Consider the following 14419-nt stretch of genomic DNA (forward strand, 5'->3'; position numbering starts at 1 on the left):
TGGCCAGTGCTGAGCCAATCAAAGCCAGGAGCCAGGAACTTCCTGCAAGTCTCCCACGCGGGTGCAGGGTCCCAAGGCTTTGGGCCATCCTCAACTGCTTTCCCAGGCCACAAGCAGGGAGCTGGATGGGAAGCAGGGCTGCCGGGATTAGAACCGGCATCTATATGGGATCCCGGCGTGTTCAAGGTGAGGACTTTAGCTGCTAGGCCACAGCACCGGGCCCTCATATATTTTTATTAAGAGTTTTCTAAGAGACAGGAAACAGCGGGAATGCACTTATAACTCACTGGGTGGGACACAAAGATTAGTTACTCCTCACTGGGGTATTGAAGATTTCTCTGCACACCCCTCCTATAACTGTTCACCTAAACTGTTGACATATGTCTTGTTATAGAGTTAGACTACCCAAAAAACAGCCAGGTTCAGAGAAACCATGCTTCAATGCTATAAACTGCTAAATACTAAAACTAAAATAGACATGAGACAGCTGAATGGCAATCTATAGCTATTTTAAGGTGTATATAACACGGCTGAATATAAACCAAAATGGAAATGTCTATGAAGAAGTCACAGGTTGTGGTTGAGAACCTGCATTTTCCTATCAACATATTGGTTAATCAATACCATGTCAAATAATGCCATAATGTTGTAATTGGTTGTAAATATTATGTTGGGGCTTTTAATTGATTGGGATGATACTCAGCTGGCTCTACCTTCAGACCAGAGATGGTCTCACCAAGAAACTATTGAACTTACCAGAACAATAAGATGCTGGACTGTATGCTTAGTAAATACCTCCAATGAAAGAATGTCAACTGAATTTGAACTATGGAAATGCAATAAGGTGGAGCAATCCACCGTGGGGTGAGGGTATGGGAAGGGGTGGGGGGAATCCCAGTGCATATAAAAATGTGCCACATAATGCAATGTAATTAATTTTAAAAAAATCACACACACAAAAAGTTTTCTAGATTCCAGGCACAAAAACTCTGTTTGTTTTTTAATCCTTGTAACAGCCTTATATTGCTAAATATTGCTGTGTTCTTTTTAGAAATTAGAAAAACAGGGGCCAGAGTATTGGGCAGCGCCACTAACACTGGCATTGCTGAGATGCGCCAGTTCGAATCCAGTTGTTCCACTTCTGATTCCAGCTACTTGCTACTACAGCTGGGAAAGCATCAGAGAATGACCTAGGTTCTTGGACCCCTCAATGCACCTAGGAGACTTCCAGACCCCCAACTTCAACCTGCCCCAGCCCTAGCTGGTGGCAATCATTTGAGGCATTAACTGGCAGGTGAAAGATCTTCATCTCTTCCTCTCCATACCTGCCTTTCAAATAAAAATTTTAAAAATCTTTTAAATGTAATAATAATAATAATAATTAGGAAACCAAGGCTCGGAGAGGTGAAGTAACTTACCTAGTGTTAACATCAAAGAAGTGAAAGAGATATAATTAAAATTTCAGTCAGACTCCAACCAGAGTTATAAGAGCTTTGAGTAATATGCAGTATTGACTGCATGGTGATGTAGTGATAGCGATGTTGATAGTTACAGTTCAGGTGTATTCAGTCCCTGCTGGGTACCCAAGCAATGCATTTGCCACTTCTCAGGCCTCCATTCAGCAGCAATAGACACTGCAATTGCAGATGGTCTGCTTCTAGGGCAGTCAGATAGTGCCTGGGTTCCAAAGGGATGGGTATTTAGATGGGATCAATCTTTCAGTGTAATTTTCTTTTTATTCTTCTTCCTGTTTAGATCAACATCATGTTTTCTAGACCAGTGATGAATACTGACAGATATGTCGCCTGAATGCTTGTACACATTTTCTTAACTAAGTAACATTTTTTTTCTTTTTTTTTTTTTTAAGATTTTTTTTTTTAATTATTATTGGAAAGCCGGATATACAGAGAGGAGGAGAGACAGAGAGGAAGATCTTCCATCCGATGATTCACTCCCCAGGTGAGCCGCAACGGGCCGGTGCGCGCCGATCCGAAGCCGGGAACCTGGAACCTCTTCTGGGTCTCCCACACGGGTGCAGGGTCCCAAAGCATTGGGCCGTCCTCAACTGCTTTCCCAGGCCACAAGCAGAGAGCTGGATGGGAAGTGGAGCTGCCGGGATTAGAACCGGCGCCCATATGGGATCCCGGGGCTCTCAAGGTGAGGACTTAAGCCGCTAGGCCACGCCTCCGGGCCTTGATTAACATTTTTATTTTGAGGATACCATTGCTGTTTTCCTATCAATAACTGATAATGCCAATAAAATAATGGAGAGGAGAAAAAACTAAGGTTGAGATTTTTGGAGAACTATTTTGTTTTTTCTTATATCTGTATTTTTATTACAAACTCAGATATACAGAGAGGAGGAGAGACAGAGAGGAAGATCTTTCGTCTACTGATTCACTCCCCAAGTGAGCACAACAGCCGGTGCTGTGCTGATCTGAAGCCAGGATCCAAGAACTTCCTACAGGCTTCCCACATGGGGGCAGAGTCCCAAGGCTTTGGGCCATCCTCAACTGCTTTCCCAGGCCACAAGCAGGGAGCTGAATGGGAAGTGGAGATGCTGTGATTAGAGCTAGCGCACACATGGGATCCTGGCATGTTCAAGGCGAGGATTTTAGCCGCTAGGCCACCACGCTGGGCCCTCATATATTTTTATAAGATTTTTTTAATATTAATTTATTTTGATTGTAAAATGAGATATACAGAGAGGAGGAGAGACAGAGAGGAAGATCTTCCGTCCACTGATTCACTCTCCAAGTGGCCGCAACAGCCGGTGTTGGTGCTGTGCCAATCCAAAGCTAGGAGCCAGGAATTTCCTCCAGGTCTCCCACACAGTTGCAGGGTCCCAAGGCTTTGGGCTGTCCGAGGCTATAGGCAGGGAGCCGGATGGGAAGTAGAGCAACCAGGACCCGTGCATGCAAGGCAAGAACTTTAGCAATAGGCTACTGTGCCTGACCCAAAACTCCTTTTTCTAGAACCCCAGTTTGGACTACAAAGAATGAACTAAAGTCTTCATTTTTTGGTAACTTTTTTGTTGAAAGAATATTAGACTTTGATATTTAAAGTCTTGGTTATATGAGACAGGATTAGACCTCACTAGTCCTAATTTTCTTATCTGAAAATAAGATAAGTAATACATCTCTCACAATGCAGGGTTAATGATTAAATGAAACAAGTGTAAAAACTTGTTAATATAACTTAAATTGTTAGTTGCCTCTTTTGCTTTCAGATGTGTGAAATAATACAAGGTATGTGAATATTGTAGTATGTATGTATGATTTTTCTTTGTAAAGATTTGTTTATTTGAATGGTAGAGTTACTGGGGGAGAGAGAGAAAAAAGTATTCCGCCCACAGGTCATTCCCCAAATGGATGTAGCCTGGGTCAGGCCCAAGAGGATGGAAGTCCATCTAGGTCTCCCATGTGGGTGGTAGGCTCCCAAGCACTGAACCGTCTCCCACACTTTCCCAAGTACATTAACAGGGAGCTGGATCAGACGTCAATGAGGGCTCAGATGGTGCTCATACAGTATGCTGGTATTGCAAGTTGTGCCTTAAGCCCACTGAGTCTCAATGCCTGCCCAGTATGTCTTTTTTGTATATAGATCATTTAATGTTAGTATACACAGGTTGGTTTGTAAATGAAAATTCATCATATCCTTCATGTCTCTATTTAGTTATATGTAAATTGTATCATGATAAAAGTAAGACGCAGTGTTTATGGTGGATATTTTCGTTTGTTTCTACATGTGATTAGTGAATGTTTCCTTATTTTATCTTTAGCAATAGGACTTTCTAAAGTACTCCTAAATTTTTTTTATTCCCACAAGGCATGTTGGGTTCTTTTGTTTCATTAAGAAGAGAAGTATTATGTACTACATTCCATGCATTTATTTCAAGCTTATTATTTTCATGAACACATTTTCAGAAATGTTTTCTTTTTAATCTTCAGAAAAAGTACATTTAGGTTTTTGGTTTTGTTTTGATTTTAAGATTTATTTATTTTTATTGGAAAGGCAGATTTACAGAGAGGAAAAACAGAGAGAAAGATCTTCTATCCACTGTTTCATTCCCCAAGTGGCTGCAATGGCCAGAGCTGGGCCAATTCGAAGCCAGGAGCCAAGAGCTTCTTCTTTGTCTCCTCTGTGGGCAGGGTCCCAAGGCTTTGGGCCATCCTAGGTTGCTTTCCCAGGCCACAGGCAGGGAGCTGGATGGGAAGTGGAGCTGCCAGGACACTAACAGGCGTACATATGGGATCCCAGTGCATGGAAGTCAAGGACTTTAGCTACTAGACTACTGCACCAGTCCCAGTATACTTAGTTGTAAAAGATGACTCCTAATATTAATCCTTAGTAATGTATACCATTTGGCTTTGTATGCTACTCACAGGTAGAAAATACTGTTTTAGAACAAGCTGTATGTTCTAATCTGTCTTGGCTGATGTAACAAAATACCACAGACTCATTGACTTAAATAGTAAACATTCATAATAAGACAAAGAGGAAGATCTTGAGTCCACTGGTTTACTCCCCAAGCGGCTGCAACAGCCAGAGCTGAACCGATCTGAAGCTGGGAGCCAGGAACTTCTTCTGAATCTCCCATCGGGTACAGATCTCAAGGCTTTGGGCCGTACTCAACTGTTTTCCCAGGCCACAAACAGGGAGCTGGATGGGAAGCGGGGCAACCTGGGCATGAACCTGTGTCGTATAGCATCCCAGTGCTTGTAAGGTGAAGATTTAGCCATTGAGCTATAATGTTGGGCCCTGGGAACTTTTTTATTAAGGCCCCAGCCATTTACAGAGTCCACCCTCATGACCGAATTATCTCCCAAAGTGTTATCTCCTTAACAGTATCACATTAGTGGTTAGCATTTCCACCACCTGAGAATATAGGGGAAATTCTTAGACTTCCACTGTGCCTTTGGAACATGCTTATGATAGCAGGTGGGGGGAAGTTCTTTCTCCCCATGTGATGCTGGAGCAGTGGACAGTGGGCCAAGCTGACCCTCTAAGCTTATTTCTGATGGCATCTACCCGAAGATACCCTCACTCAGTCACCAAGGCTGCTGCTATAAATCTCAAATGCCAGTCAAAACCCCAGGGTGTTTGTCCCAGGGCTTCAGAGTAATCAGCTACAAATTGGGATTCCTACAGTCCCCTCCCAGGGTTCAATTGCTTTGCTGTAAGGATACACAAAACTCAGGGGAAGACTTAATTTACAAGTTCATTGCAAAGGATATTTATTACAAAGGATCCTGATGAAATACCGGATGAGGAGTTGGGCCATCTCCAGGCACACCACCCTCCAGGAGCCTCCAAGTGGCTGGCTATTCAGGAAGTTCTCCACATGTAGTCCTTTTAGATTTTTAAGGAGGCTTTGTTTCATAGGCGTGATTGATAAACTCATTGGCTGCTGGTGTCCAACTTGACCCTTCAATCTCTCTTCCCTCCCTGTGTTGGGAGGTAGGGCTGAAATTTTCTTTTTTTCTTTTTTTTTGTAATTAATTTATTTTTTTAAATGATCTTACTTAGTTAATTAGGGTACAAAGGATCAAGGGCTACAGGAAAGTGGGTACAACCATTGTTTCCACACTAATATCATCATTTTTTTCCCTGTATCTGGGGTCAGGGGAGAAACAAAGGGCAAAGCCCCACCTAGCCTTCCACCCATCCCAGGTCCCCGATGTGAGGCACACTCCGAGGGTCCTGCTCAAGCAGTTTTGATAGTTCAACAGGTCTGAATTGCTGCCAATCTCGCCGTTCCAATAGCAATGAAACCTATTCAGAATCCACTGGCTGAAATTTTCAAATCTCTAATCTTGCTTTGGTCTTTCTGTGGAGCCCAGCCCCAATTCTGAAGCTAGCCGAGGAGTGCTGACAGCCATTTGATAAAGTAGCTTACCAAAAACCACTCTTACTTTGAAGATGCTAAGATATTTACGAGTTCTATGGCAGCAAATGGACTGTAAGGAAGACTAATATATTTTACAATATCACAGGTGTATATTCAGCCTGTGAACAATCTGACATTTTGAAGTATGCCTTTGTCTTACACCTTTGAAGGGCTTCTGTTTCCATAAGCATACTGCTTATAACCACGCTGATGTTTTTGTGTGTCTAAATTTACAAATTCTTGGTTGTGCCCTTGAGCAGGCTCCCTTTCTTGTGTGGAGCTTGGAGAGTTCCAACTGAGCTGCAAGTCAGGAAAAGGAGGTGTAGACTTTTGGGCTGTGCCGCTCAGCAGCTAGAATGTGGTTGGCGGTCTCCTCCCCTTCCTGCACTTCAGCCGTACGCAGTGCACACTCTGGAATGACAGGCATTCCTGAGCGGAGAGAGGCAGTGTGAAGACATATTTGAAAGCACTGCAAGTGGCCCAGACCTGAACACGGGGGCATGGAAACTCCGGCGGATTAATTGAGCTCGTACTGTTTCCTGGTGTTTGTTTGGCAGTGACACCAAGAGAGGATTGTGTGTCCCCTCCTTACGTGGATTTGTCTTTTTAAGAAGTTTGCTTTTGCCCAGGAGAGTTTGTTGTCGTGAGATACATCAGACAATTTAATCATGGGGCAAGCTGATGTCTCCAGACCGGTAAATCCAGATGCAGTTGGTGAGTAATACAAGGCAGAGAAACAAGGTCTTGACAGAGGCAAGGCAAGTTTACAGGTGAAGCTGAGTATTTTATGAGTTCAGATGTAAGAGTTTTCATGTTCATGACTTTGGAATGTTTGCTAGTTTGTGAAGAATGAATTGAAAACTTAATTATTTCAGATGCATTAATATGCCACTCACAGTTTTACTTGACTTGTAATTTTACATGTAAGGTTACATGAGCTTTTAACTTGTTGCCCTTGTAGAAGATGAGTACTACAAGGACTCTTGTTTATACTTCAGAGGCGCTTTACTAATAATTTACTGAATTTGGGCAACTGCTAAATACGTGGTGTTGAACTAGAAATGTTGACTTCATAAATAGTGCCATTTTTAGGAATTGACTTAACCGTTTAGATTTGGATGTGTATTTTCCTCATTTCCCAACAGTCTCAGGATTCTTCCTTTATGCTGGTGGTTCCGTTCTCATACGGCAACACTTGGACAGAAACTCTTCTGAAGTCAGTGCTTTTATTTGTCACGAATAGCCACTGACCAAACTGATGACTGTGCATATAGCTCATTTTCTTAACCTCATAGGGACTTATATAATAGGGTCGCAAATTAAGAGAAAAATCATTTTAAGAGGATATTCATTACAGGGTTGCTAAATATGTGCAAGGCAGAGGAAAGCCTGTGAATCATTGCTGATCATACAACTGTTTAAGAGAAAGATTTAGACATTCTCTTTGATTCATGAAGCTGCAGAAAACTTGTTCATACCTAAGCTGTTTTCTTTTCTCTTTAATAAAAATATACGTATATAGGTGACTTTCAAGAAAAGTATGTAAGTGTTGCTCCTAACTGTATCTCATAATTGAATGTGATACATTTCTTTATAGTAGTATTTTTACCTGAAATGTTCCCAGGTAAAATATTTACAAAAATAGGTAAAATATATGCAAAAATATTTTTCTTATGTTACACAAACTGGGGTGCTTGCACCATAGAATGAGTCATTCAGCAATAGATTTGTAGAACTGAAGTCAAGGATTAATTCCATTTATTTGTATCAGCACAGCTAGATTTTTACCAGTTAAATAATTTACTTTTTTCTTTAAGTAAGATGTCTCAAATAGAAAAGGTATATAGGAAACATAAAGAACTCTCTGGGACCACTGTCCAGCTAGCAGAATAAAATCTAAAACACAAGAGATAGCACAATGCTGCTTGGAACTCCCCGTTTCCTGGTTCGAGTTCTTGTTCTGCTTTCCATTCCAGCTTCCACTGACACACACCCTGGGAGGCAGCAGCTCATGCTCAAGTACTTGGGTTCCTGCCACCCACATAGGTGACCAGGATGGAGGCTATGACTCCTAACATCAACCTGGCCCACCCTGGGGAATGGACCAACCACTGAGAGATTGACCTCTGTCTCTTTCTGTCTTTCTCTGCTGCTGCCAAAGCAGGTTCTGAGAAAAATGCACATCAGATTACAACAACAAAAGGAAACAGATGAAGCCTTGTTTGTGTATAAATATATGAAATAAATGCTCCACCCGTGTCCCAGTGTGGCATCCCATTATGGTCTACTAAATACTCCTGTGGTTTCTGCTTCACTAAGATTAGTTTCTCCTTAACAAATAGAGTCATGCTAGACTTTTTAAACTGTGATATAGAAACAAAAGAACATTGAAAGACAATTAAGCAACTTAATAATGAGTGGTGTTATTTATTTTTTCAAATCTTGTTAATATCTGTATTTGCAAAATTTCATGAGTAAATAAATTTTGATAATTTTTAACTTTTAAATAAGAATCAGAGAATCAAATTAATCAAGTATTTGCCTAACAGTAATCCTGATAAGATAATTTTGTAGGAAAAACAGGAATCACTCAGAAACTTAATAAAAGTTTCTACGTTCTATCTGGTGTTAACTTTGGGATTTTATTACTAGATAATCAGTGGGTGACTGTGCTTAGTTTTCATGTATTAGTTCCATTATTATACTATTCATAATTCATGATATGTTTTATCTCTGTAGATGAAAACCAGATTATAAAGCCTTAACCCTGATAACTTTGGGCCTGCACTGTGGTGTGGCAAGTTAAGCTGCTGCCTGTAATGCTGTCATCCCACGGGGACGCCAGTTTGAGTTCTAGTTGCTCCACTTCTGATCCAGCTCCTTACTGGTCACCCAGAAAGGCAGCAAAGGACGGCCCGAGTATCTGGGTCCCAGCCATCCATGCAGGAGACCCACAGGAAGCTCCTGGCTTCAATCTCGCCACACCCTGTCCCTTTCTGCAGTTGGAGAGTGAACCAGCGGTAGAGTTTCTCTAAATCTAACATTTGGAATTAAGGCATACTTTTTTTTTCCAAGTTCATTGACTCCTTTGACTAATTTTAGACATCTTGAGCTGTTAGAGAAGAGTCTGCTTTCAAATACATAAACTTTGCCGGAAGAGCTGTAGGCTCCTCTGTGAGACATATCGGTATCCAAGCAGAGTTAGGATGCTGCTTAAAACTAGTGGACTAATTTGAGTATGAGGGGGATCTTCAAAAAGTTTATAGAAAATACATGACATGAAAAAACCTGTGTGTGGATTTAAAAAATGTTTGCACCAAAATAATTGCCTTTGAATTCCATTGGTTATGAACTTTCCTGATATCTGAATGAAAAATAGGAGTTTATGTTGTAGTGTCACTTTATGGAAATAAGCAGTTGTCCTCATCAATTTGTAGAAAAAAGTTACCCATGGGATTGAAGCTGTGGGGCAGCACGTTTGAGCTGCCACTTGCAACACTGGCAATCCCTCTCTGAGCAGTAGTGAAGTCTCGACTCCTGCTTCTGGTCCAGCTCCCTGCTGATACACACAGCAGAAGATGGCTCAAGTAGTTCCATGTGAGAGACCAGAATGAAATTCCTAGCGCCTGGCTTTGACTTGACCCAGACTTGGTTGTTGCTGCTGCTGTCTGCTGGAAGATATCTTTCTCTCTCGTTTTCCTTCTTTCTGCCACTCTATCACATAAATAAAATGAATCTTTAAAAAAGTTTTTTTTTTAAAGACAGCAGTGCTTAAAAATGGGAGATTGTCCACAGAAGTCTGTTGACTTGGATAAAGCTTTCAAATAAAACAATGATCAGGATAAAAACTGTAGGTGGTAGAATTCTTTCCCTGTTATAATGTTAAAACAACCAGTAAGTGAGCAAATGTCTTAAAACTAGGCACAAAACCAAAGAATCTTAATAAGCTCTGTCCAACCATTTAGAACTTTTCTTCTGTCTCTTTCATTCCCCTCTAGCTTTTTATTTTCATGTTTTGCCTCCTCATTTAGTTTTTATTCATTAGCTTCTTCTCTTCACCTACCCCCTCTTTTTTGCTTTTCATAGGAATTTATGACTTTTTAAAAATACTAGGAAAAATTAAAAATAAGTAAAATAAAAAACAAACAAAAAATTCTGGGACGAGCATAATGGCTCAATTAGATAATCCTTTGCCTGAAAGTGCCGCAATCCCATATGGGTGCTGGTTCGTGTTTCTGCTCTTCCATTTACCATCCTGCTTACAGCGTGGGAAAGCAGTGGAGGATGGCCCAAAGCCTTGGAGCTCTGGGGTACCCAGAGGAAACTCCTGGTTCTTGGCTTCATTTAGCTCAGCTCTGGATGCTGAGACCTTGGGGAGTGAACCAGCAGGTGGAAGATTTTACTATTATTTTTTTTAAAAGATTTATTTTATTTTCATTACAAAGTCAGATATACAGAGAGGAGGAGAGACAGAGAGGAAGATCTTCCGTCCGAGAATTCACTCCCCAAGTGAGCTGCAACGGCCTGTGCTGCGCCAATCCGAAGCCGGGAACCAGGAAACTCTTTCAGGTCTCCCACACAGGTGCAGGGTTCCAACGCTTTGGGCCATCCTCGACTGCTTTCCCAGGCCACAAGCAGGGAGCTGGATGGGAAGTGGAGCTGCTGAGATTAGAACCTGTGCCCATACGGGATCCCAGCGTGGTCAAGGCTATGCCACGCCCCCGGGCCCACTATTATTATTTTTTTTTAATGCAATGTTTTTTTCTTTCCTACACTCACTTTCCATCACCATTTGATTGATTTTGTTCTGAAATTTATTGCTGTAGACTCTTATCGTCTTGGTAATGGAGCAATTAGGGAAAGATGATAGGAAAAACCATTCAGAGGCACAGTCCTAAGGAATTGCTAAATGAGTCAATTTAATGTAACCTCATAGCAGCAGTAAAGGGATGAGTCCTAGATAGGCCAAGTAAAAGTAAATTTCATGGAGTTTTGGAGAAAAACACTTAGTAGTATTTAGTCATCAGAATGATCAGAGACATTTGTTTTGTTTTGTTTTGTTTTGTTTTGTTTTGTTTTATTGGAAAGGCAGATTTACAGAGAGGAGAGACAGAAAGGAAGATCTTCTGTCCAATGGTTCACTCCCCAATTGAGTGCAACGCCAAAACTGAGCCAGTCTGAAGCCAGGAGCCAGGAGCTTCTTCTGGGTCTCCCACGCGGGTGCGGGATCCCAAAGTCTTGGGCTGTCCTCGACTGCTTTCCCAGGCCACAGGCAGGTAGCTGGATGGGAAGTGGGGCTGCTGGGATTAGAACTAGTGCCCATTTGAGATCCTGGGGCGTTCAAGGCGAGGACCTTAACCACTATGCTATTGTTCCAGGCCCAGAGACATTTCTTATTATTAGACTTCTCTGGGTCTAATAATATTGTTTTGTTCTGAGAAAAGGGGAGCGATTATGCTTTTCCCCTGTCATCCAGGATTCTGGAAGAGGTGACAGTCTGACAATCTCTCATGGCCTCCTGAAAAGATTATCTGTTGTGACCAAACTTCGAATACCAACTAAAAATAATGGACCGTTCTCACTGCTCCCTTGGGCTTTCTGGATATCCTGTTGTCGTAACTGCATTTCTTTCTGCTTGGAGGTAAACTTTGGAAGTTTCAGGAGTTTTTTTTTTTTTTTTTTTTTTTTCTTGTTGTTGTTTTCCTTTTAAGTGATGATAGCTTATATTCTAACTTCTCACTGGAATTACAATAAAAATGTGCATGTAAAGTTGCAAGATTAGAAGTAGCATCACTTCTTGACACAGTCATAGTGGAAATCCTTAGTTTTCCTAAGGTGGACTGTCAAACCTAACTGTATCTCCAACGGTAGGAAGAGACCTCTCCTTTTGCCCCCTAACTGTCTTCGCTTGAATGCTTTATCCAATTCTTTCCTGAGGATCAGAGCTATGCAAGATTTCCACAGGCAGTTACAGGTCTTTTTAGACAAAGCCTGCTTGCTTTCTGAAATTTTGTTGCATTTTCTGACCCAGTCCTTTAAATCCAATGATAATCCTTTTCTAGAAAGCAAAATTGAATACATATAGAGTATAGCTACCATAAATTAGTGTTCTTCATTTGTAATGCCATGAAAATAACCATGCAACAGCAAGCTCTATTTCCAGCAGGGTGATATAAAGTATAATAAACAGGTTAGGTTACAAAGATACTTGGTACTTCTGGATACTGAAGTATGTATATTGTAAGCAAAATATACAATTTTAGCTTTCCACAAATAGCTGCCTACATAAAATTTTGTGAGTTAAATGGAATAACTGTATAGTGTAAGTCTAAACCTCTTTTACAGCCTGATAAAATATAAAGGACAGACATAGAATACACACAGACCCATTAATTTTACCACTTAGTACCAGGCCTACTGAAGAGCAGAGAGTAATAGTAACGGAGGGTATATGGAAAACTCAGTGTTCGGTGGATTCCAGTTGTCTGTGTTATTCTTGCCATCCAATATGTGTGATGATAAGTTTTTTTAAATATTTATTGATTTTTTTATTGGAAAGGGGAATATACAGAGAGGAGAGACAGAGAGGAAGATCTTCCGACCGATGGTTCATTCCACAAGCAGCCACAATGGCTGGAGCTGAGCCAGTCTGAAGCCAGGAGCCTCTTCCAGGTCTCCCACACAGGTACAGGGTCCCAAAGTCTTGGGCCGTCCTCAACTGCTTTCCCAGATCGCAGGCAGGGAGCTGGATGGGAAACAGGGCAGCTGGAGTTAGAACCGGCACCCATATGGGATCCTGGCACATTCAAGGCAAGGACTTTAACCACTACAGTATCGCACTGGTCCCGATGATGAGTTTGATTTTTTTTTAAGAGATTTGATTATTTCTATTGGAAAGTCAGATTTACAGAGTAAAGAAGAGACAGAAAGAAAGATCTTCCATCTGCCGCTTCACTCCCTAAGTGGCCGCAAGGGCCAGAGCTTAGCCGATCCGAAGCCAGGAGCCAAGAGATCCTTCTGGATTTCCCATACAGGTGCAGAGTCCCAAGGCTTTGGGCCATCCTCCACTGTTTTCCCAGACCATAGGCAGGGAACTGGAAGGGAAGTGGAGCAGCCGGTGTGCAAGGCGTGGACTTTAGCCACTAAGCTACCGCGCAGGGTCCAAAGAATTAGTTTTAAATCTGGTTCTAACATGAACACAATCTTTGGTCTAGGACACACTGTTTAATCTTGTCCCATCCCTGATCTCCAAAAAAATTATATAGCTTAAATATGCTTAAACAATACATCATGGTGCCTAGCTGCTAAAGTCCTCGCCTTGAATGCGCCGGGATCCCATATGGGCACCGGTTCTAGTCCCGGCAGCTCCACTTCCCATCCAGCTCCCTGCTTGTGGCCTGGGAAAGCAGTTCAGGACGGCCCAATGCCTTGGAACCCTGCACCCGCGTGGGAGACCTGGAAGAGGTTCCTGGTTCCCGGCTTCGGATTGGCGCAGCACCAGCTGTTGCGGCTCACTTGGGGAGTGAATCATCGGATGGAAGATCTTCCTCTCTCTGTCTCTCCTCCTCTCTGTATATCCGGCTTTCCAATAAAAATGAATAAAACTTTAAAAAAAATACATCATGTTAAAATACTTTATCTGCAAATTAAAACTTTAAATCATTCCTGAAATTCATATGAAACAACTGAATTTGAACTTCAGAATTTTAATTAAGTGGCGTGGTAGCCTAACAGCTAAAGTCCTCACCTTCCATGTGCCAGGATCCCGTATGGGTGTCGGTTCTAATCCCGGCAGCCCCGCTTCCCATCCAGCTCTCTGCTTGTGGCCTGGGAAAGCAGTCAAGGATGGCCCAAAGTCTTGGGACCCTACACCCATGTGGGATGCCTGGAAGAGGCTCTGGGCTCCTGGCTTCAGATAGGCTCAGCTCTGGCCGTTGTGGTCACATAGGGAGTGAGTCAGCAGACGAAAGATTTTCCTCGCTGTGTATCTGACTTTCCAATAAAAATAAAGTAAATCTTAAAAAAAAAAAAAAAAACTTTAATTAAATGTTGACCAGGAGAAATCTGGTGGACAAAAAAACTGTAAACTCTGCCCCATACATAAAAAACAAACCTGCACTGTGCGAGTTGCTACACCTTGAAATGAGGGAGTAAGCAGTGTAAACACCAGCACCTATTTCGGGGTACTACTCAGACAGGAAACTCCAAACTGTAATTTGGTCACTTATCTTCCTTTTCCCAACCTCCACCCCCTCCAGAAAACACCAAGCCTCACAACTCTGTGACATGCTTGCCCAGTGACCTGTACCTGCATGACTCAAAGAAAAGATATTTTCTTTGAGCACATAGTTATTTTTTCTTTAATATTGTTTACAGAGTTGAGAGGGATGCACGCCCTGTGGGCCTCTGGTTTGGGTAGGGAGAGTCAGGTATAGAGGAGGAGGAGGAAGAGGATGGGACATATGTTTCAGTCTTTTTTTTTCTCTCTCCTGTGTCCTTGGGGGAGGAAGAGAAGTGGCTGCTCCTTAT

At 42.0% G+C, this 14419-nt stretch overlaps 1 protein-coding gene across 7 annotated transcripts in view; it reads left to right on the forward strand.

Moving 5' to 3' along the window:
* The window catches only part of PHACTR4 (phosphatase and actin regulator 4), a 115246-nt gene that overhangs the window by 63763 nt on the left and 37064 nt on the right, over positions 1-14419 (forward strand). The window contains exon 1 of one of the 7 annotated variants that reach the window (XM_058677717.1): positions 5807-6604. The exons of the other annotated variants lie outside the window; for them this stretch is intronic. Within the exon in view, the coding sequence (XP_058533700.1) occupies positions 6559-6604 (46 nt within the window). The 5' untranslated portion in view covers positions 5807-6558. Of the gene's footprint in view, positions 1-5806; positions 6605-14419 lie in introns of those variants that run through there. 7 annotated transcript variants of the gene reach the window in all.

Source organism: Ochotona princeps, chromosome 2 (genome assembly GCF_030435755.1).
Source record: "Ochotona princeps isolate mOchPri1 chromosome 2, mOchPri1.hap1, whole genome shotgun sequence".
In the NCBI taxonomy this organism is placed as follows: domain Eukaryota; kingdom Metazoa; phylum Chordata; class Mammalia; order Lagomorpha; family Ochotonidae; genus Ochotona; species Ochotona princeps.